The following is a 26,774-nucleotide window of genomic DNA, read 5'->3' as shown; positions in this document are numbered from 1 at the left end:
TTAAAATATTTATATAAGTATACATTTAGTACATATCTATATATTTATTTATAAACAAATTATAATATACATAATTATTTTACTTGTTTTTTTTTTTGTGTTTTCTTTCCTGATTCCTGATCCCAATAAAGCAACCATTACAAATACCATAAATAAAACTTAAAGTTAAGTACAAAAAAAATATAACGAAAACAATTAAAATACTCAGAAAAAAATAAAACAAGAAGAGAAAAAAAGAAACGAAAGAGCATACAAAATCATTTTAAAGTCGTAATTTACTGGTTTTGCCAAATTGAATGAAATGCTGGTATGCCCACACATTTTTTTTTTTTTAATTATTTTTTTCCTTCTCATTGTTTTTTTTTTTTTGCTATGGTTACTTTATCTTAAACATTTAATTGCTTTTACCTTTAATACTTTTAATACACTATATATTTACTAATAGAATAATGTATAAGCACTTATACATTAACAAAAAACTAGAGTATATTGTATAAAACCATATAAGCATCTTATAACAACAACAACAAAAATATAAACTCTCTTTTATGAAATTTTCTCATTTTTTAATTATTATTATTTTTTATTCAACCTACGATTATAATATTTAATTTATATGAGATTTAATGATCATACACGGTGAAATAAATTTAAAAATTAATTTTAGAATTACAAAAAATAAAATGCATTTTCAAATTGAATCGCACTCTATGGAAAAATTTAATAGATTAAAAAATTTATTAATTTTAATATTTAAAAATTTACACTACTAAAATAATTATAAGAATATTGAATATTAATTTTAATTAATAATTTAGTATTGAAACTAATAATAAATAATTGGCTGAAAAATAAGAGAAAATAATATTATTGTCATAATTTTAATGTGCATTATTAAATAAAAAATTTAATACGATCAGGTGAATTTTTATATTATAAAATATTTTCTCTTCTCTCATTCCTATATTATCATAAAATTATTGTATTTGTGTCAGAGTTTGTATTGAATAATACAAACAGCAATAGTAACAGCAACAATAATTTTAAATTGAAAGAGAGCTCTTTATATATATATAATTTTGCAAAAATACAAAATAAATTACTCTCTTACTCATTGTCTTCTTCTTAATTCTCCAATTTACTCCAATAATAATAATTCTCTTTTGTTTTCTTCTCCAATACTTTACTTTTCAAATTTAAGATAACAAAATATTAAAAATTCTAGAATAGATTTTTTTTTTTTGTTTTACAGCCGGTAGTTGGTGTACCTATAATATAATATACTGATTAATCATAATAAATATGAATATGTACAGAAAACTACGAGTATTATAAATTATGATCAGTAAATTTAAAAAGTTAATACGTGAATACACACATACAATTTCTAATAAATGTATAGCGAAATTTAAAAAAAAAATAATAAAAATAGTTCGGGTCCATTATTATAAATTAAATACTGAATGAATTCATATAAAAGATATTCTAAAAAAAAAAAAAAAACAAAAGCAAGAGTAAATAACAGCAACAACAACAAGTGAAATAGTGTAAAACTAATACAGAAGCAGAGAAAAATTTTCTTCTACACCAATTTATTATTGTCTTTTAACAATGAAATTCAAATAAATATTAAGGAAAAGTAGAATAAAAATAAAAAATAAATAGGAATGGGTACTCAAATATTAAAAAATAACAAAAAAAAAAACAAGAAAATTTTCTAAATTCAAAATTGGAAAAAAAAAAACAAAAATAATAAAATAAGAGAGAATATAAGAATATTATAAAAAAGAGCGTACACACATTCATACACGTGCATATTATGATGCGGAGAGAGAAGATTATTTAAGAGCATCATACAAGTTACTCTCTGTGTAAGGAGCATGCATCACTATGAAAAGAAAAATATTGAAAGAAAACAAAAAAAAAATATTGAGAATTTTTTTTTTTTTATTTTTCTTGTTCTTATTATTGTTTTTCTTATTTGTTATTTATTGAACATCAAATAACATTTTTACCTTGTGGTGCACGTTTTTATTTTAACTGATACAATTTTTTTTTGCTATTTTGTTACCTATGTGTACCTGTGTTACCTGTGTATTAAAAAAATTTATATTGGTTTATTTTTTGTAAATTTTTTATTTTAATTTTTTCTTGATTGTGCTTTTACTCTTTATTTTAAGTATTTTTACTCTTATTGTTGTTGTTGTTGTTGTTGTTATTATTATTTTGGTTTTCTCATATATGTAGCATATTATGTTATTTAATAACAAGCATTTTTATTTGTTGTGTTGAACAAAAAAAAAAAATTTTTTTTTTTTTGTTTTGTATTTTTTCATATTATTTTCATTGCTTTTCATTATATGTGGTGTTGTATCAAGTGTGTGCGCTATTTTCTTTCAGAAGGTCATGGTTAGATATTGGTGATCTCGATCAGCATCGGACAGTATTAGTTGATCAGTTTGAAGAAATGGGTCTTCTTCTTTTCAAATCGCGGAACATTACAGATAATTGATATATGAAAACTTGTGTGTTTTTTTTTTTGTTTTATTTGAATTTCGTTTTTTAAAAGAAAAAAAAATATTTTTTTTTTTTTTAATTCGTTTAATTATACGAAGGATTTTATTTGGGATTTTTATTTTTCATATACATATATATATATATAAATATATGTATATAAATTTGTATGTAATTTATTATTTATATATTTTGTTCAATTTATTTCATATTCTGAACAAATATTGAAAATATTAAATATTGTTCTATATATAATATTGGAAAATGAACATTAAATTAAAATAAAGAGAAGAATAAATAAAATAAATTTACAAAAAAAAGGAAGAAAAATTATTAAAAAAGTGTTAACAAATTAAATTCCAAATTACATTTTCAAATTATATAACTTTGATTGACTAGATTTTGTACAAGAAATACTCATTTAATAATACTTTGAATTTTGATAAAATTGAATGAAACTTTAAATTACAAAAAAAAAAAACAAAACAGAAAAATAAAAATATATTTTGATTTTTAATTCATGATTTTATCATTCAAATAATTGTGATTAATTATTAATTAAAAAAAAATATTACTTAATTGAAAAATAAAAAAAAAAAACAAAAATGGAAACGTGTGTTTTAATACCACAAGAATTTTCATTAGCTCTAGCAGCTAATGATATTAATGATCAAAGGATAACTGTATGGAGTACATGTAAAATACAACAGGGACAATTTTTTTATCCATTTCAAGGTACAATACGTATTGATACACTGGATGTTATGAAATATTTAGATGATGAAGATGTAAGTAATTAATATTTATTATATTTATTAATTTTTGAAATTTTAAATCTAATATTTTTCAATTAAATTTGAACACATAGAATTTAATTTTTAAGCGATATAATAAATTAAAATTTAATTTAAAGTTTCTAACTTGAGTCTTTTGAATATTTGTATGAAAGTTTATTTCATACATTGCAACCGTCATACAAATTGTATTGTAAATTTTGCTTTGTTTTAATAGGAAGAATCAAAATTTGGAAATTGAAAAATCTTACGAATTCTGTTTCATGACAATTTAATGGCATTCAATTTCTTTTACCACAAAAAGCCTATGCATTTTGATGTATAATACTTTTATTAAATTTTGAATAGATCGAACAAAATGTATGAACAATGTTTGATATCTAAAGACAAGCGAAATATTGTTTTTTTTTATTTTTAATGGTATATGTTAAAATTTTTTTTTGTAGTTAAAATGGTAAAATTAATTGGTTTAATATATTTTATTTTTGAATCTTCAAATCAAAATTAAATTAATATTGAATTTGATGAAATTGTTTTGCGTTACAAAATAAATTGAAGAATATCAATAACAATCCAGTCAAATTTCTTATATTGACTTGAGTATGACTAAAACGTATGACCAGTCAGTAATAAAATGTTCAAGTAATGTGAATAATGTAACTTCCATTTTATTTATTACAAATTAAAGCAAAAAATCAGCTATATTGAAAAAAAAAAATTAATTTTAAAATTATTTTGATCAGTTTTTTAATTAAATTTGAATTGAGCGACACAATAAATAAAAATTTCATGATTTTGAATTCTCAAGTTTTTCACTTGAGTCTTTTGAATATTTGTATGAAAGTTTATTTCATACGTTCAGCTCATAATACAAATTGTTCGTGAATTTTACTTTGTTTTAATAAAGAAGCAAAATTTGGAAATTGAAAAATCTTGAGAATTCTGTTTCATGAGAATTTAATGGAATTTCCTTTCTTTTTTCACACAAAGCCTACGCATTTTAATTCGAATAATAATTCTAATCTATCCTAGATTAAAAATTTTTAAACTCATATTTTAATCACATACCTTGCCAAATTTGCATTTTTTACTATATTATGTACAAATAATTCTCACCAGTTTAATATTCAATGCACGTATTCAAATCAAGGGAGAAAAAAAGTTCTCATTGTCATGCTACATTACACTTAACCGTTTTATAACTATCTTAACAAATATTTAAAGAAGAAATGAATAAGTGTTTAATTTACATTGAAATTTTCCAGTAAATCGTTTAAAATTTTAATAAATTTAAATTTCAATGAATAGCCTTTGAAGGACGTTTAACCAAGCAAAAATTTTTAATTTTTAAATTGAATTATATTTACATTTTAACGGTTACCAATTATAATTTTAACCGCAAATATTTCTATTCTTCTTTCCCTCTATCATAAAATCAAACTTGTATGAATTTTTTATTTATGATCCTATTGGGTGACCAGATAACATGATACATTAACACAAAAATTTTTATTCAAAAAGTGAACATTAAAATTTCAATGGGTCTTACACTTGTTCGGTTTTCTTTTATAAATGTATAAAAATTTAAACCAGTAAAAATAAGAATATCTTCTTCCCTATTCCTGGCCTCTTTTAAGTACCCTAATATGAAATTCCTATATAAGTTATTAAATAAACACTTGTTAATAAAGAGAGGGAGAGAGAAAGAACCCTTCATAAGAAAATTTTCTTTCAAGATTTGTTTTTAGTTTTTTTTAACACGCTAAGAAATTTTTTTGTATTGTAATCCCCTTTTGTTATAAACTCTAATGCAATAAGAGATTCATGTGCAGGTAAAATTTACTTCCTTATCATAATAGATGAAATTACCATCATAATATTAACAAACAGGTAACAATTTGTTGCACACATACCATACATGTTTGTTGTAAATGCGAAATTGTATTAAAAATTCATATTTAGGGTTGGTTTTGTGTTAAATTGTTTCTTACTCTCCCTATCACTCTCACATATACAAAGTATGAGTAATGAATTCATTTTATAAAATATGTGAACTTCCTACATTTTAAATTGTATACATTAAAAACGGAATAAAGACAAGGAACAAGTGAATTAGACAATCAACAAACAAAGAGAAGAAGGTATGAAAAAATAAGAAGAAAATAATAAAAATAGAAATTATGATGGTTAGTAACCGTGAAAACCAAATATACTTTTAAAAAAAAAAAAAAAATTATTCATGTAATAAAATTAACCCTCATCTAATTGTTATAAATTTACTATACCTGTTGTAACCTGTTGAATTTTTCCTTATTTCTCTTTCACTTATAATTATAAACATTTACAATTTGAATATCGTGGGAATTTTCCCATCAATCCAGCATATTATTGTTGAAATATGAAAAAAGAAAGAGAGAATGTAGGAAAGGAGTTTTTATATATGCTAATTTTGTTCCTTCACTTGTTAAATCATCTTCATCAACAATGTCATCATTTTATATACAAAACAACAATGTTTGTATAATTCATTAATTATTGAGTTCCTTGAATAATAACGAGTAACCTTCATAATATAAGAGATTACTGAATTTTATGTTTATTGCCGCATTTAAAAATATTCGGAATGAAATTCAATAGGGGTGAAATAATTATTTACGGTGACTTTAAATTACAAAGTTAAGTAATAATCCTTAAAAAAACAAAAAGCAAAAAACGGAATTGGTAAAAAGGATATTTTTTCTTAAGAAATTTTCCCAGTGTTAGAATTAACAAAATTTAGAATTAGATTAATAAGAGTTTATGATCCTTTTATACAGTCATTTCCTGTATTTTTGTTACTTAAGTACAGAAAATGTAAAGGTTTTTGTTATAAAACACTTGAATATTATTTTGCTTGCATGACACTATTTGAACTATTGTGATACTATTTGAACTTAAGTAGTTGTGTTAGGATTACCCGTAAAATAAGGAAGTAAAAAAAAAAGATTAAAAAATTATAAAAAATTTTTTTTTTCTTTTATGATTTTATTCTTCTTTGTTTTTCTATTCTAAGGGTTTTGAGAAAATTTCATAATTATGGAGTGGAGGGGTGTTTAAAGAAGATTTTTGTACAAAGTTACTCCTACATTTTCATAATTTTTTCAAAGTCAAACTTTCTGTTATTTTTCAAAGTGATTATGTTTTCATTTTTAATGATTATCTGAGGGTTACATTGTCTTTTGTTATAGGCAAGTAGGGGGTTCTATACATACATACAAATGTGTTTATTTTATTTTATACAGAGAAAATTGATTTTTTATAATTTAGCACTTAATTGTGTGTTAAAATAGTTAAAATTTATTTATTTGTCATTTAAACAAAATATGCAATTTTAACAGGTGAATTAGAGGAGAAAAAAGGGCTTCAACTCACAGACCTATTTTAAAAATTTTTATTACTTTAAATTAAACTTCTTCACATTTGAAAGAATGTTGACTAAATAGAAACGACACCATTTTGAATTCATTAAGATAAAAATTGAATTCGAAATTTAAGGTAAAAGTTAATTTTAAAATTAAGTTTAGACACAAAAATTGACAAAATTTCGATGGATGCTTTAAAAATTCGGATTATCGGATTCGATTTAGCAAATATGAGTTTTAAAATTTAGAATTAATTTCTCATATATAAGAAGTTCGAACTTTTTATATACATATTCGGCAATAATTTTAAAATTCATGGATTTATATTAAAAAATTTTTCGACTGAATGTGGATCTGAGTATTTAGTATCAGATTATATAATAAAAGCCAGAATAACAAAATTGAACTTAAGGGTAAATGTTGCCTGGAGCTGCAAAAAACCACAAAATTCTAATCTTATTTTTGAAAAATTAAAATTAAATTTATTTATTAAATTCCAATTCAGTTTATGTAAATGTATGTAGACAGACCCGGTTCTATCTTATTCGGTAAACGATATCCGGTGAGTGCGCCCCCTTTTCTTTTTAAGAAATCAGTAATATGCAAAAAACATTAAACATTTCGAATAATAATCATTTTCTCGGAACTTTATCAAGTTAAATGCAAAATTAATTATAGAATTAAAGCCTTCAAGTAATCTTTTTAGCTTTTTGTGTTGCAATGTTTGTATATAGGTACGTGTTATCAAGTTAATTTTCCCGTAAATTGCATGAAAAATTTGTTTTTGGGAAACACATACTAGAAAAAGTTTGAATAAATTTTTGATTTTTTTAAAATTTAGTTTCTTTTTAAGTACTCAATGGCGTCACTGTTTTGCACTGCTCATTGCAAATGCTTACTTTGCATATATAGTAGATCCGGCACTGTATGTATAAATTCATTTATAATAGACTATTTGACAGATTGATTTCTAATAAATGAATTACAAAATTCCAGTTCTATTAATATACGTACAGTCAATATTTTTGTTGTCATAATATTTTGCTTGTGCAACTTCCTCTTTATTTAAATTTAAAAAAAAATTTTTAACATTAAATTGATTTTAAATAATGTCATTGTAAAAAAATCCTTACTAAGTTATTCGAATTTTTGTATATTATAAGATTTTATATTTAAAGGCTATTAAGATTTTAAAAGTTATTTTAATGTTATTGTATATTGCTGCTGCCGCCGCCGTCACCATCACCGTCGATTTTTTTTTTCTTTTAAGGATAATATTTAGTCCTTTTTTTGATTTTCTTCAATTCCTTATAACAATGATTTATAATATTCTCATATACCCTCAAAGAATGATAGAAGAAGCTCCTATTTTATATTGTTGGAATCCTTTGTCATTAATTTAATATCGATTTCTGTCTTTTTGATTTTTAGGTAACCTGAGCGTTGTTACAACAAAAAAAATCATTAATATTTTGATTATCGGAATATCAAAAATGATTTTAAAGATTCTTGCCCTTTTCAATTTCCCATCGACAATTATTGTTCCTCATATCTAATTTTTTTTTGTTCTTCTTATTTATGATTTCCAAATGAAATAAAAGGTAACTTTTATTATCTTTACATATATTATATAGGTGAAAACAGGTGCAATACCTTTTTATTACGTACAAAATTTTAATTCGTATTTGATTCGTATATATTTGAGGTATTTTTTTTATTGTTCAGAAATAAGGTAATAAGGTAATATATTGAAAATTATATAATCCCATTAAAGGATATTCGAAAATCTCTTCTTTTGAAAAGGTCAAATCAGATATGAAAATTTTTACTATAAGACAGGTGAAATATTTTCATTTTTTTGATGATTTTGATTTGGACAACAACCAAATGGAATTTTAATTTCTTTGATTTTTGATGTTGAAATTTTTTTTGTATATCCAGAAAATCAGATTGCTCATGGGATTTATATAATTTTGTATTTCTTTTGGATTATAAGGTAAATCGGTCTTTGATGATGCTATTTTTGTTTTTGATATATGAGAATTTGATAAGGTACCTATGATTATAGGCAACAATTTATTGAGACAAAAGAACATTTTTACCATGAACATTGTATTTGAGTTGGCGTGAAAAATTTTTAATAATTTTCTCTTTTTTTTTGATATTTTCATTATGAGCTCATGAATTTTGTTCATTTTTTTTTTATTAGAAATCAATATTGGAATATTTTTTTTTCTGTTTTGTAAAACTAAAAAGTGTCTAGTCACGAACATTTTCATCAAATTAAATTGGGCTTTTAAAATTGAACATATTTTTGAAAAATGGTTCTTTTTAAAATTATTTAAAATTTTTTAAGTGTAATGTGCAGTATTGTTTAAAATAAAGTAATAATTAGCCTTTCCTTTTCTTTTTCAAAGGGATCAAATGCATTTTCAAAGTTGATTATATATGAAAGGATTTTTGTTAATAGATTGATGTAGGTACAATGACATAGAGGGTGATTGTATTGAAAATGATCGCTTATATAGGGTATGATTGGTTTAAAAATATAAAATTTTTTTAAATAAAATATGAGTGTATTTAAATTTTTGGATGCAATTTAAAAGTGAAAATTTAAATGCAATTTAGAGCTGAAATTCATATTCTAGCTAGACATTCTGTTATAGCAAAAGACGATCTTCAAATTTATTTATAGTAAAGACATAGATAGAATACATAGATTATAGATAGAAATATTTATAGTATTTTTATAGTAAAGACGATCTTGTTACCGATAATATAGAAAGCTCAAACTTGGGCCAGATTAGGTATTCAAGTATGTAAGTTGAATTTTACTTGATTTTGTAATTTATAGTTGAAATATTACAGAATTGTTCTTTTAGTTTGTTATCAATCAATCTCAATTTTGTGGAAATTTCGCAAAAATAAAATAAATTTTGGATCAAATTTAATGGGTGTGATTTCGACTTGAATTGCGTTTTGAATTTGGTTTGAAAAGAAATAAATGACAAGGAAAATTTCTGTGCGTTATGTCGTCTTATAGACCGTATATTAGGCTTTTTGCTTACATACAATTTTAAATTCAATGATGAACTTAAAATCTGATCATCACAAACAATATTACAATTAAATAATGGTTTTCAATTTCGATGGTGTTATGCTTCATTCCTTGTTATATAAAATGGTGCTAAATGTTTAATATAAGCAGGCAATTGATAACATTCTAAAAATATATAAAAAAAATGTTTATTAAATTTCAAAATAATATGAAATTTTCAATTCAGAATTTGAATAAAAAATTTATAAACAAAAATTTACAACAATCACTTACAGCTCCCTTGAATTTCATATTTTTATTGTATTAATATTTTTTACCCACTGCATTGTATGCAATAAGAAATTGTTATGTGTTTGCACCGAATTTCGTTTTTCCAGTTTTCGGCGAAAATGTGTTTCTTAATACTATAGGGAAGTGTAATTAGATTATTTTTCGAGAGATGTCTCTCGTTCTATCTGGTTGCATGTCTGTCTGTCAGTCTCTTAGTCTGTCTGTGTAGAACAGTATTTTAAGTTCGACCGGACCAGATTTTAACAAAATATTTATAACTAAATTTGTATCAAAAATGAAACAGTTTGATCATCAACTTTTGGAATATGTCAAGTCCTTTCCTAAAATTTTGTATATATAAGATTAGTCTGACAGCACAATAAATCAGAGGCCAACTACTGAACATTTACTATACGGACCAAATTTACATTTATGCGCATATAAAGAGAAATAATCAATCGATTTCCTTCAAATTTTATTTATGTGAGTTCAGGGTGTTAAAAAAATAAAGTAAGATTTTTAGGAATATCAGGGCTCGTAAACCTAACTAATGGTTGAATTTATTTTAATTGACGGATTTTTTTAAAATTTAATATTTGCGTTCTGTTTTCTACTGAAACTAACTCTCGAACTTTTTATTGAATTCGGATGGCATAAAGCAGAACCCGGGTAAGAGCTAAATTCACATTTTTCAAGGTATGTTAATTAAGCGTTTGGTAGAGTCCTGAAAATTTGGAAAAAGTAACACTTTCGCTACATTAAACATTGCAGTCGGTTATCTAGTCGATAATCTGTGCTGTTCACATCAGATTTTTATTTTTAATAAATACGTTTAGGTTTTGAATTTGCTAATTGCTAATAAATTCAATTAATTTGTTTTCGTATACACACACATATTATTATTAATTTTTCTATTATACGCCCAAATAATGACCTTCATTTCCTTATTGATTATCAAGAAACCTTTATAATAGAAAAAAATAAAATAATTTTCACTCTATTTTTTTTCTTAATTTTTTTCACCAAAAATACATTATAATTTTCATAATATGAAAATTTTTTTCAATAAAACTAAAAAATAATAAAAAAAATTAAAATCGCACCAGTTTTTCTATTTAAAACAAGATTTTAATCATTTTTGTGTGATAATTAATACTTAAGTAATAGCTATTAAGTAGAAGTTCAATGGAACTTCAAAGTAAAATTCAAAAATCAGAGAGGGAGAGAGAGAGAGAGAGAGAAAAAAATCCTTCCTTTATGCACATTTCACAATATTCATATATAGTTTTCAAATGCACATTTGTATAACAATAATAAAAATTTCCTTATAATATAACAGAAAAAAAAAAAATTATTATAAAATTCAAGTATAAAAATGTTAAAAAAATTAAAAGCCATAACACGCAAAGAGGAAGTTTTCTTTTAATAAAAATCTACATAATGCGCATATTATCATCATCTCACATTATGGGAATGTTACTTCATCTTATATGTATACAATACAGGTATAATCTGGTTTTGGTTAATTTTAACTGTTTGCTACACTTAAATGTTATAATTTTTATTACCTTTATAATAAATATTTATGCTATATGCTATACAATTAACTAGCATTACAAGTTTAACACCATATCATATACATAATATACATATATTATGTATTAGGTATGTGGTATATTTGTGTGTGTTGAATGCACTACGTTGACTCAGTTCTAATTTGTACTATTCGCCACAAATACGAATTCGAGAAATTTGAACCTTAATTAAAAAAAAAATTTATGATCGAAAAATTTTATTTAAATTTTGCAGTTTACTTTATTAATTATTTATGTATAACGGAGTAAAATTTCATCTTTCCAAATCTAGGTTTTTCGAAGAAATTTTGAAGTTGTTCATTTTTGCCATTGTCCTATATTCAATTGGCTTGTTAATACTCACTAAGCACATTAGAAGTGATTACTTCTAATCAGTCAGTTAAATTCTATTGAAATCCTATAATGGGGTAGAAAATTATTTGAGAAATTTGAAGGAAAACTATGCATTTCGTCATTTATGATAAAATAAGCTAAAAAAAAACGAATATAAGAAATATGATTATTAAAAGCGGCAAATATGCAGATGAAATTTGAATTTAAAAATTTTTATAATACTTTTTAATACATTTTAAATGCACTTGGAGCAAATCAAAACTTAATGCATAATTTTAGGCAATTTTACTAAATTTATAAAGTTCACGAAAATTTACATAAAGAAATCACGCCTTTTTCATGTAAATTAACCATTTTTTGGTCAAAGGAGCACCTAAGCACAAAAAAATCTGTAAAATATGGTTAATGGAACAAAAACGACACCGAATAACTTAAAAACTAAGGAAGATAGGAAAAAACAGTTTTGGTGACGTGAAAGAGCTCCCGTCAAAACCTCTTAAACCACTCTTAAATGAAAATTTTCAAAAATGGCATATAGAGCAAAATAGAACTCAGCCGAAGACTAGTAAATGCGCATAAATAATATTATTTTTTTTAAACAGGTGCAATAATCACATATTATACATACATACACATAAATATTTTATAAAATTGTGTGTGTGTATATATGTGTATAATGAATTTATCTTTATGATATTTTCGTGAAAATGAGTGCAACAAGTGATAAAAATTGATTGAAATTGAAATAAAAGAAAAAAAAAAACTCTAAGATAAAAAACGATAAGAGATGAAAAACAAAACAGAAGAGAAGAGAAAGAAAAAAATTTTCAGCTCAGATCTTGAATTTTTTTTCTTCTTTAATTTGCTTGAATTTCAACCTTTACAATTTCTGTTTTCTGTGATTTTTTTCATATTAGTTTTTTTTTTCGCTAATTTTTTGTTGTTTGAAAAGCGTCAAGTGGAAACAATTTTTTTTTTTTGCCTTTATGCAGAGCTTTATTAGTGAAAAGTACACAAAATTAAATTGTAACAAAATTATAAAATCAAAAAAATGTTGTTAAGTTGTGTGTTGTACATGGTGCACAGAAGTGCAATAATTTTTTTTTTTTCACTTTCTGATTTTGTTTTTTTCTTGCACCACTAATATAAGCGCGAACATTGAACTAGACTCGTTTTTGTTGCTGGAAATCATCGTGTCTTTAAGGAAATTTTTCTTTTTACCAGTTCAAATAATTTTTACTATTTTGTTGTTTTAAATTCTACAAGTCTAGTTTAATTTTTGTAAAAATGAATTTTTAGTATTTTTAAATGTCACAATTTATCACATCATATATGGTGTGATTTTGTAGTATTTTTTTTTTGTTAATTTCAAATTTTAAATCCAATTTTTGGTTAAATTTTTTGGTTCAAACAACAATAAACTTTCAGAAAATATGGGGGGGGGCCGGCAGGGAAATATTATTATGTAAATGAAAGTTCATGTATGAATTTGAGAAGAGCTTTGTTTCAAATTTTAACTTTCAACTTATTAAAAATTATTCACGTGTGCATATATATGGCAATACTTTTTTTGACAGTTTAAAATGATTTATAAATGTATTGTTTGATTTCCAATCTTTAATTGTTAAATTTCAATTGTTTTTCGAATTTCTTAATGATTAACGTTAGCTATTTAGTATAATACAATTTCTTTTTCACTTTTACTGTTAATTGAAAATTGTCAAAATTTCAATTGAATAAATTTGGATCAAATTAATGGTTTAATAAAGAGCACTTTTCCTTCAACAGGTGAAATTACTGCTTTTAATAACAATCAATTATAGTATTTAAAACAGAATAAACATTTAATTTTATACCAAAATAATACAAATATTGTATACATTTAGGATGAGCATTGCAATCTTTGAAATAAAACAAAAAAAAAAACATTTGAAGAGGTGTCAACCATAATGCACAAATTCAAGTGTTAAATGCGTGAATTTAGAAAAATAGTTATATATGAATATTTTGTTGGCCCATTAGCTTTCTCTATTTATGGAAATTTACAACAATTTGCAGTTTCGGACATACATGGTGCCGAAAATTTGAATTTTCTTAAATTATGTATGTATATATGCTTTCTGCATTCAAGGGTGCAGAAGTTTTGTAAACGGGTCGCCGGACGATCGGACGAACCAATAAGCACTTTTTTTTCAAAAATTACAATCTTTCACTAAAGCTTTAAAATTTAATTATGTAATGAATTTGACATTTATCTGTCATATTAAAGATTTTGTATAAGCCATCTATCGGAATAAATGTATAAACGAGCAGTGTAATTGCGAGTAGTTAAGTATGTGCATGCTCTTTTTACTTCGAACTAATTCAAAGTAAGGGTTTGGAGAAAAAACTAATCCCGAAAATTAAATATTCCAGATATTGTTGTGTACTTTCCATGTAAAATTATAAAGCCATCTACCGGAATAAATATGCATAACTATATGGACTCTTCTTAACAATTCTTTTGTGTAGTCTAGTGGTAGTTGCAAGTATTAAACACATAAAATGTTATACATATTTATACTAGCAATTAGTTTTGCTATACGCACCCCTTACAAATTGATAAGCACCCTGTATGCATTTTTATATGAATATTTGATAAATAAGTAATTTTTTTTCCAGTGAATAGCATAAATACTCGATTATTAATTTTATTAAACAAAAACATATGTTAAAAGGCAAAAAAAAAAAAATTTTAAGCGACAACTAGATGATCTAATTAGGATTTTTTTTTTCGCTACTAATATTACATGTGAATGTTATAATAAATGACGTATAAAGTGATGATGGAAATAAAATTGCAATAATTAAGAAAAAAAAAAAAATACTTTCACTTTATCAACTTTGATCGAAAAAAATTTTATGCACTTGTGCGTAAAATATGGAAAAACAAGAGCAAGTCCACGAGCAATTTTTTTTTTTATATTATACATTTTCAAGATTAAGTGTATGAGAAATAATTATGAAAATGTACATGCATATACATATACATAGCCACATATACGCATTTGCTTTTACGCAATTATATGAAATTAATTACACCTGTTAATATGTGAATACGTGTACAGCTTCATATATCTGCAATATATATTTTTCATATATATACGATTTTGCCCTTTGAAAAGTTGCGAAGGCGTTGTGAAAATACAATATTTACGTATTGTTGTAATGTGTGGGAAATTGAAAATACTTGTATATTTACAAGCAATCTTTAGCAATTTCGAAAATTTAAGCCTTAGATGAATGTACGTCGGTTATTTGAATGTTTTCCATACAATATGTGCAGTATATATAAGAGTTTCAATAATGTGGTAATTATTTATAGATGTGAGCCAATATATGTGTAAATACTGTACCGTAATAACACTATGTTCTATGAAGTTGTTACGGTTTAAATAAGAAAGTTCCTAGTAATACGATTTTAACATTTTTTGTTTGGTATACAATTCTTTTCCTCTGGACATTTCTATATAGCATACGCAATTATACATATAATTTTAAATAATACCATAATATATCATTTGTCGGTAAATCAGATGTTCACAAGGTATTCGAATTCATTTACTTTGATTGTTATATAGGGCCCTAATTTCATAGAAGTAGTTGATTATTAAGTAAAGAGTGTATAGTAGAACGTTTTCTTAAATTGCAATGCATTGTCATGTCTCACCTCATAGTGTGATTAACAATCTATACATGAGATGTCTGCCAAGATTCTGCATATTTTTATAATAGTGTTGGCATGTGAGGTAATTGGGTACCTTATTTATTTGAATCACATTGTCACTAGTAACACATTCGAATTAATTTTTAAATTTCATTGCCTTTTCCCTTATATATACAAAATTTAAAATTTTTTCATCTTAAATAAATAGAAAAGGAATGAAAGTCAAAGATTAAAAACAAAAAAATATTTTAAAAATTTTTAAAATAGTTCAGGACTTTTTCGTCTTACGAGTAAAAAAACAATTTTTTATTAATCAAAAATAAAAGAGGAAAAAAAAAATCCAAAAGTTGCACTTGTTTAAAAACTACGCTTAAAATCAATGTTCATATTTGCTTAGCAATAGCAACTTTAACTTATTATATAACACATAAGCAAAATATGCAATAATGTACCAGAAGATCAACATTATCTCACCATATATATATATATATACGTGTAATCGCTCCATATTATAATTATATTATATTTATAATTAATTATAGTTTTATTGAAGAGATCTGGTATATTCGCGTTCTGGTATTTTTAATGTTCATTATATGCAAAGTTGTAAAACTGCAATTAGTTCCTCATTTTATTTTAATGAAATATACTAGATTTTTTATAATTATATTTACACATACATACAAAACATAAAATAAAATAATAATTATGAACTGAACCATATTTATTTTTTAGTGTAAAACTTTTTCTTAAATAAAAATAATTAAAAAATAAAATTTGCGAAAAATGTTATTTAAATTTAAATATGGAATTTTATTTTTTAGTTGTTTGTTTGTTTGTTTTTTAATATCAACATTATTAAATAGAAATTTTTCAATATTTTTAAACAATAAAGCTATATTAGTAGATAATAGAGTTTGTTGTATGGCAAACAAAGTCTTTGACCTTAACTTGATTTTCCTTATTTCCTATATATACTTATATGCGTCTATATGTTGTATATTATCATTAATGTTAATCAAAATTTTTAATTATATACATTAATTATGTGAATATAAGTATATGAACATTAGATATATAATTTATATGTATATAGATATGTATATAGATTAAATATATTAATATAATTATATGAGGAAATTATTATTATTATTAGACTTAATAATAGTAAAATGTGTGAGTAAAGAGGTGTGATAGTTGAAATAATGAATTAATTTTAAAAAGATGTTTGAAGATCCTGGCATATAGTATATGAATGAAATTTGAATTAAAGGCGGCTTCGGTAATTAGTCTGAATTTTGTTTAATTTTAAAAAAAATTTTGTAATTTTCGCATTTTATCAAGTTTATTGCATTTTATACATGGTTATGCACGCAGTGGACAAGCGGACAACGAAGTGTCCGATAGGCTGGCGCAGAGGGGATCTGGGATTGAATTTTTGAAGCCGCTAACTTTCTGTGGCCTGCTTTCTTCCGCCGTGGAAGCTAGGCTCGCTTGAGGAGACTACAATAAGTCTACTGCTGCGGTGGTCTGTAGGATACTTCTACCCCACTCGGTTCCCTTAAAACTCTACAATCTATAATGGCTATACACGTAAATAATCTTCACAAATTTCTACATTATTCGTTGAAAATTATTTACGGTTCTGATTGCTTGATTTCTGATTTAACTTTTGTTATGTTTAAATACATTTTTTTAACTTTACATTGATAGTTAGAAAAAATGCTTTTTTTTTTAATTTTAATTCCTAAAAGTAATTTTAATTCAGGAAGATATTTTAAGAATTGTGTTTTAAAAAAAAAATATAGAAACTAGGATGAATATTCTGGGGCGGGCGCGGGGAGGGGGTTAACATTTTTATTGATAAAAATTGAGCTGAATTTTGCTGAAATCATAATGGCATTATACCTTGAGATCACATCTACTTTCGTCCTTTCTTATTATTTCTTCTTACGAAAAAATAATTTTCTCAGGCTTTCTTTTAAACCTAGTTCGAATTTGATAAAATATTATTGCTGAGGAGATACAGAGACATTTTAGTAATGAAGTAACTTCTTTACTGCTAATTTCATAAAAAATCACTCAAATACACAAAAACCCGCTCATATTAAGTAATTAGTGTAAGAACATCACCTTGAAGGCTTTTGAGTATTGATATTTGAGAAAAAATATTGCTTACAATTTCTATTTACCATAAGGGCTTTGTCCTTTAAACGAAATATTTACTGAAATCCAAATTAAATTTTATAAAATACGATTAAATTCACAATATCAAATACGATATATATTTGATTTCAAGTTCTATTTCAAATTTTCTGTTACATTACCCGTTTCCATAATTAATTATATTGATCACAATATCGAAAAAAATATTGTGATAAAGAAAAAACTAAGTACATAATGTATTTAAAAAAAAAATCAAGTTTCTCTCTTAAATCTTTTGTATTGTTTTCTACTAATATTTCGTTTTCTTTTATTATAGAAACGGAAGGAAATATGAAATGAAGATCATTTCATTAAATCTCAAATCAAATCAAATAATAGATTGAATAAATAAAATAATCATATTTTCAATTTATTAATAGACTTATCATTATAAATTTTTTTTTTGTTTTTATTAACTTGTTCAAATTATCATTATCATTATAACCATCATTTCAGTTCATTAATAATAATATTGTGGTCAACACAAAATTAAAAATATAGAAAAGAAAATTTTGTAACCATCATCTTCCGTTTTCATTCATTATTAATTCTAATATCGATGTACAAATGTATGTATGTATGTAATACAGAAGGCGTGTAATTATTTGATGATAGGATAGGATTTTAAAAAAAAAATATTATGAACATATGACCGTAGACCGTATAGTAAGTGTACATATTCATTAAAACTAAAAGGAAATTCATAAAATTTTAAGAAATTAATGAAAAAAAAAAACCAAAACTTAAAAAGTATAGAATTGAGATTTTTAGATAAAAAAAATTTCAAATTCGAATTATTAAGTATAATTTTCCATAAAGTTTTTATGTCATTACTCATAACTCTTTTTTTTTTTATTTTAAAGATATTTAAAGGGTATATACGAATTGGTAGATGAAATAAAAAATATTCAAAGTAAAATATAAATAATAATCACAATATAATTATCACACAGAGAAAAAAAAATGGTTATTTGATTTTATTCTTTTAATATGCTTTACAATGTGTTTGTTTTTTTTAACACTCTAAATGCCAAGCAACAAAGAGTTTTTTATCTTTCCCCCGTCAGAGACTTAGACAGACATTCAGCCATTCTCACATCGACCCTCCACAGAATATTTTGTGATTCACATCCCCACATACATTAGCCCTACACCTAGGCTCCTGACAAATTGCAGCTCCTGACAAATTGCAGGCTAATAGTAGCCTTATCAAGCCCCCTTCACAAGCATCTCAGTCATAGGCGAGCCATCACCTCTCATTCACACAATAAGTACTCCATCGTTTCGTCCTTCTCCAGACAGAGACGCCAGATTCCATCCTACCCATCCTTTATTATAGATTACTGGACTAAGAATATTTAGAAACTAAAAAATTGGTAGCTTAAGTGTTAAAACACCAAGATAATCTTCTTAATCTCAAAATGAAAAAAAAAAAAACAGTCATCTTCTTTTTTTGTTTTTCTGTTTTTATTATTATGGTTCTTAATGTTTCAACTTTAATAATACAAAACAAAAATTAAAACAAAATAAAGATTATCCGGAAACTGAATGAAAATAAATATATATATATGTATATATGTATGTATATGGGTAATATATCGGTTAATACTATAACCAAACTATTTAGCTGGTATTGCTATAAGAGATGTTTAAATTGTTGCGCGCGGCATTAGTACACAAAACCAAAAAAAAAAAAAGTAATGAACACAACAAATCTTAAAATTAACTTGCTTAATTTTTTTGTTTTTTTTTTTAAATTCTACTGGCTATCATTATTAAGTATTTTATACTTATATACATTCGTTATATTAAATATACTGACAACGAAATATTAGTGAATCAAAAAATTCTTATTCAAGTATTTTTAATATTTCACTTTTGTGACACGGGTAACTTTGACTGTATTGGGTGATTCTTTTTATTTTGTAAAAAAAGGGGTGAACAATAAGTCTCTAAATGAATTTTTCAAATTGAATTGAAATTATTTAATTGTGTATAAAAGTCAGTTTTATGTTAATTCTAGTCTACTAGTTTAATTCTAGTTTTATGCAATTATCGGACATTTAGGTTCTAATATCACTAATTATACATTGAATATCATTTATCGAATCTGCAGATTCCAAAAGAGAAAGAGAGGCAGAAATAAAAATGGTAGGAATTAGAAGTTTAGTCGCATAATCTCAGTAACCATTTAACATTGGCCCAAAACGTAAAAATTAGTTGCTTTTCAAAATTTTAATAAATTAAATACCTACTTAAATAGTTTGCAAATATTCCTTAGAAATTGGCCTCTCTACCGTGAAATGGCGAAACAATATGTGTAAAATATGTAAGCTCTTCAAAAATATTCACTAATTAAAAAATTCTTAACCTGCTCTGTGTATCGTATAAATTGGGAACAAAAAATGATAAGTTACTTTTTTTTTGTGATGTAAAATGCGATATAAAATAATAAATATCACATCATTTTGTATATACACATACAATGTACATATGTATGTATATAGCTATGTATTAATATACATATATATATGATGTTTGTTTGTAATTTTATTTCAAAAAGAACGCTAAAAAGTTATTAAAAGACAATCAAGAATTTGATTGTCCATCATATAAAATTTACGTTCATTCATATACGTTCATATAAATACATATATTATGTATAAATGTATATGAGCCCGTACATACATAATATTCATTATTTTTATGTTAAGAAATCAGAAGTCATCTTTTTTCGATACAAAAATTTTTTATATACACACACTTACAAATGTATGTAAGGCATAATATCCATAACGTAAATTACTTTAGTTTTTAAACCATTATTATTTTCTATATATACACTTCATAAAATACACATACATACATACATATTAAATATATTTAATCACCATATAAGAAAAAAATGAATCTTTTTTTTTTGGTTTTTAAGAAAAGAACATGAAAATATCATCATGGTAAAAGAACAGCAGCGCAAAAATTACCAAGAAAACAAAAGAAAAAAAAAATATTATAAAAATCTCGTGAAAATAATGATGATTATGATGATATTAAAGAACAAATACACATACATACATATTTATATATATATACAAAATATAATTATTTTGATTTTTCAGACAGACAAAATGAATAAAATTGCTGCATTACAAACGATTAAGCAGAATTTTTTTTTTCGTATGTTGTTTTTTTTTCTAACAATAGCGTGATTTAATCAACAAAACACACAAAAAAAAAAAAAATTGGAGAAAAAACAGAAATAAAAAAAAAAATTAAAAAAGTCGGCTACAATATTTTTATGAAAATTTTCTATTACTCACTAATGTACACTTATGGGACATGAAATAATAAGAAAAATTCAAAATAAAAATACTTCCGTCCTTTTTTATTTTTATCTTGTTTTTTCTTACTATTTCGTTTTATTTTCTTAAAAAAGTTAATTCGTCAAAATTTTCATTCGTAATTCGTAAATTGTAAGTAAACACAACAAGAAAAATAAATAATGAGAATATTTTATTAAGCAGAGAGAAAGAGAGAGAGAGGGAGAGAGAGAAATAAAAATGGCAGGAATTAGAATTTTTAATATTAAGCATTAAGCATTATTAGTTTTTTTTTTGTTCTTAATTCATAAATAATTTTAAATTTTGTAGAGGTATTCAAAATTTTATGAAATTGTTCACCAGAAATTAATCAAAGTGATATATGTATGTATGTATGTAGAATCAAAATTTCTAAAATTTTAGACTGTTTATTAAAATTTTAAAATTTTTTATGTCCGTCTTCTAAATTTTCTCTCAGGTACATTGCTATTGCATGTATTTCAGTTTTGAAACACCGAGCAATAAAGACCCAAGCTCGTGCTAATACGCACTCCTTATACATTCGAGCCGACCCCCCAAGTCAATTTTGGCCTCATTAGTGTACTATACACTGAAATTAATTTCAAAAACGACACGGTCCTTACACAAGTCGATCAAGAAATACCACTTTTTATCCTTAATTGAAGTTATATTGTGTAAGATAGATAGCTGAGATGACTATCCCGAGAATTGGCTCGACGAAAGAAAGTGTACCTTTGGCAAATGTTTTTCCTGCGACATCATTACCAGTAAGAAGTCATTGTAAGTTGTTAGTCATGGTTCCCGCAAAATGTAGGTGATAGTTAAATGAATGCCTCCAAACTAGTTGTGGGAGCCGTTCTTACGAATTACAATTCTGATAAGTCTACTAATTTTCTGCAAGTTTTACTATTATCCAAATTAGTGACAGCTTTACTCTAAGAAGAATATTCTAAAATAATGCGTTTTACTTTTCTAAGGAAAAGTTTTTAATTTTACAAGTAGTGTGAGTTTCAATAAATATGAAAGGACGTTTCGGTTTTAGTGGTTATATACTGTTACCGAGGCAGCTGCAATATAAATTTAACAATTTTTCATTATATTTTTATATTTATATAGAATTTTTCAATATTTTGTTATTAGGAATGACAATAGCCTATGGGGTGGTGTTAAGATCCCTTCAATAATGTAGTCATAAACCATTTTGGTGATTACTGATCTATTGTTTATAAAACAAACACAAAATATGACTTAATAATTTTTGTGACATTAATAATTTTTTATTTAAAATTTTTTTTTATTAATTTTTTATTAAAATAATTAACATTTTTGGTATCTAATTTTTTTTCTTTTGTATTATTTTATTGTTTTCATTTTTAAATTAATTTGCTATAATTATTAAAATCATTACGTATGGCTTAAATTTTTTTTTCATGTTTGAATTGTCAAGAATTTTAAATTTTTTTTGCACTTGGCTTTGTAAATAATAACACAATAACTAAAATGGCAAATAAAATTCATTTAGGTAAATTTTTTCCTTATTTATAATTCTTAAATGAATATTTTTTTTATATCAAGACAAGATTTATCATATAACATTATTATATTTACATAGTAAAATATCGTGTTATGATTAGGTGTAACCTAATTAGAATTTATAAAAATTATATAAAATTAATGAAAATATTTTATAAATAGAAAAAAAAATCAAAGGTGCTATTACATGAACAATTCAATATCGTAAACGCAAAAATGATCCCGTCCGAAACGTAAGTGTATGAAGTTTTAGTGTAAGACACCGTTTACACATCAAACAATTAAGTTTGACAAATAAAGTTGACAACTATGAAATTGGATGTGAAATTTTGTTCATACATCAAACATTATTTTGATGAAGTCTGATGGCAAATTTATTTTTTTTTATCTATTAAAAAAAATTTAGTAAATTCAATTAGACTGCCCTTTTGGGAGCCACTATTAAAAACTTTAAACTATGTAAAAAAAATTTTTGAAAATACAAATTTCCCAATCAACAGCTGATCACTGCGCTTTTAATAAGTAAAATCTATTCTCGTCACTTTCTTTTTTTTTTATTTCTGTCAATTAGGATCGAATAAGATTCCATTTTTCTGATACAATTTGATCTGATTTTTTGGATGTTTACACATCAAATTTTCATAAAATTTCCATCCAATCGAGCAATATCATTAAACTTTGAGCAAAATCGATGTGTAAACGCTGTTTAAAAAAAGATAATTTTTGACAGTAATTGCTAGGTTAATAATATTAAGAAATACTTTGACAATTACGAAAATATTTGAAAATTTTGATAATAATTGAAAAATTCAGTGTTTTTCTAATTTTCAACAAAATTTCTCTCTCAATTACTCATAGTTTTACTCTGTAATTGAAATATGTTTTGGATTTTATAACTCTTTTATAGAAATTAAGAGTGGTAATAAAGGTTAAAATTGCGTGTTTAATTTTCCATGGAGCAAAAATAATTTTTTTTTTTTATAAAAATTTTTTTAATTTTAATTAATAATATGTAATTAAAACTATTTAAATTATTAATTAAAAATATATATATTTTAATTTAAAAATTAATTATACAGTAGGAAAGAATATTAAATATTTAAAATAATAAACTATGAACAATCATAATATTAAAAAGGTTATAAAAAGTCAAACAATGTTTAATTACAAAATTATCACTTAAACAAACTATTAAAATATATATATATATGAAAAAATATTTGATTATTGCAACTGTTTTTAATTGTGTTTGTATATAATAACAAAACTATAAAGAAATGCGTGTGCGGTGTTTAAATATGTCATTCGAATATAGAGTTGAAATGTCATAAAATTTAATATGCGAGCACCAAAATAAAAAATCACAATAATAATTTCAATAAATAAATACTCAAATAAATTTGTAAATGTCAGTAATAAATAAGTCATTATAAAATATTTAATAATTTTAGTTTATAATTTAATTTAATTATAATTTTAAGTTAATAAAATAGTGCAAAATAAAAATCTATACGACGTGCCGAAAAGCTTATTTTTTCGGAACGTATTATTGTACTCGAAATAGTGTGTAAACTCACTTATTAATATACACTTGTAGAATATATGAATAAAAGGAGTATAGATTGAGTTGAACGTGCCAACTCTATATGATACTCGCAAAAATTATTTTATGAAAGTTTATATATTTGTTAGCCGAAAAGATTATTCAAACTGCGTTTATACTAACTTTTTATTAGAATGGCATTCTCTTTGATTGTTCATGTTGAACTAGAGTGAAGAAGTTGTCCAGAATTTGAGCCCAGAGTAAATAAAATCCATGTGAAACTTGTTCTAAACAATTTGGAAAAATTTGATATACTTACAGCTTTTTGGGCAATTGAACGGAAGAACATCATCAAATCGGTTCACAATTCGATAACATTGAGTCACAATGCACCATTCTAATAGTCTGATATCAATTAGCATTATAAACGGAGATGAGAATTTTAAATAATCTATGAATGTTATAAATAAAATAAGTTCCAATCTGCGCACGTGTTCATGACAGTTATACAAATTAAAAAAAAAAATAAAAATAAGTCAATGGGGACACCATACACTTATACTCGCTTTTATTCAATCACAAATTATTAATATATCGCACTTTAATATCAATTTCAAATAAATAAAAAAATTTTTTATTCGCGCAATATACGATTTTTGTTTTAATTTTTTATTTTTTAAGCACTTTTCCAAAAAACTTTTGAAAAAAATTGCTTATTAATTTTACTCTGTCTGTCTGTCCGTGGACATGTTTACAAAATTTCTACACCTTTAAAGATAGAAGGCTGAAATTTTATATGTACGCAAATCTTTACCACAAACTTATTTCCGTAGAAATAAGAAACCCTTAAAATCGAGCATTATGTTACCTCTCTTTAAATTTATTTTTGCTTTATTTCAAAGACTGCATAAATCGTTCATCCTGAATGTATGCAATTTTTGAAATATATTTGTATACGAATGAAAGTAATTTTAATAATGTAGTGCAATGCTATTGTTGAAGGGAAAAGTGCTACATTACAAACCATTGGTTGAATCCAACTTTATTTTAATAGCTGCAACTAAAAAAAGAATTTTTCAATTTTACTTATTTTTTTTTTTTTGTGACAAGCTCTTACTGTTGTTTTTTTATTTTTTCTGAATTAGCATAGATTGCAAGGGTGTAACAAGTTTTTTCTTTCTTATACAAATTCAATGATGTTAAATAAGTAGACTACTTATTTATTATCAATATAGAGCTTATAGGAATTAATTTTGTTTTTCACTTATTCAAATATTTTTCTTAAACTTTATATAAAATAAAATTTTTTTAAAAATTAAAATATTTCATAAATTACGTTTATAATACTAATTATTATAATATATGGTGGCTATATTAAATTATATACAATTTCTTATGAATAATAAATTAATATGTAAATTATATTCTAATTCCATTAACACGTTTGTGATACACAATAATAAATCTGGCAGGAGACAAGAAATGTTAAGTAATATATGGTAATTAAGATTATTAATTAATATGACGTATAAACTTTTAATTTACTTTTAATAGTTTTAGTCATAAATATGTAATTGATAATTTAAACTAGTATTAGTCTTTATTAATAAATTACTCATGGAAATTGGAATAGTTCTACCTTATATCATGATTTAAATCAGGTTGGATGACGATTTTATAAATTACTAAGGGAAATTTGAATAAATAATGGAAATTCCGATTATAGTAGTATAAAGTAGAAAAATAAAAAAAAAATTCTCCTCGAACTGGACACGAATTAGTGACGTACTGCTTTCTATACCTACGCTATACCAACTGAGCTACATAGATATGAAGAAATTTTAGGCAAATTGTTCTCCGTATTGCTTTATACAATAATAATTATCATGATTACTATAAGTATTGTTTACACGCCACTGCTACACACATTTGAAATTGTCAAATGCAAATGAAATGAAGGAAAATTCTGATTTTAAAACAAAATTTAATAAAATAATTTATTTGACAATTAGATTCTAATATTAACCTAATAAATTTAAATAAAATAATTGGAAAAAGTCATATGCAAAATTTCTTTCACATATTCACAAAAACTATAATTTCCCTCACATAAATGACAGTTTATAGTTGAATATGAAAAAAATATAGGAAATTTTAAAATAAAATTCAAAACATCTACTGGTGAATTTCTCAATCAATTCATTTTTTAATAAATATTATTAATATTAAAATTAATTAAATTCTAAAAGTATATTTTATAAATAATATTTTTTCTTTATCCATATTATTTAAGTTAATTAATTTCCGATTTTAATTTAATATCCAATAGTTAGGTTTTCTAACTATATAAAACTATATAATTATATAATAAATATATTCAAAGCTATTAGTCTAATTATAAAAATATGACATTTATAGAGCGATTATACATATACTTACCTATATATACATTTTAGTTTCTCAATTTTATTAAATAAATAC

The 26,774-nt window shown here is 24.0% G+C and overlaps 1 protein-coding gene across 1 annotated transcript in view; it reads left to right on the top strand.

Annotated features, from left to right (window-relative positions):
• The first annotated feature begins 3,008 nt into the window (after positions 1-3,008).
• The window catches only part of LOC129615926 (zinc finger protein 112-like), a 43,296-nt gene continuing 19,530 nt past the window's right edge, over positions 3,009-26,774 (top strand). The window contains exon 1 of the mRNA XM_055531351.1: positions 3,009-3,302. Within this exon, the coding sequence (XP_055387326.1) occupies positions 3,120-3,302 (183 nt within the window). The 5' untranslated portion in view covers positions 3,009-3,119. The remainder of the gene's footprint in view (positions 3,303-26,774) is intronic.

Source organism: Condylostylus longicornis, unplaced genomic scaffold, assembly GCF_029603195.1.
Source record: "Condylostylus longicornis isolate FDR11 unplaced genomic scaffold, ASM2960319v2 ptg000153l, whole genome shotgun sequence".
Classification (NCBI taxonomy): Eukaryota; Metazoa; Arthropoda; class Insecta; order Diptera; family Dolichopodidae; genus Condylostylus; species Condylostylus longicornis.
This window is presented reverse-complemented; position numbering and strand designations above follow the sequence as displayed.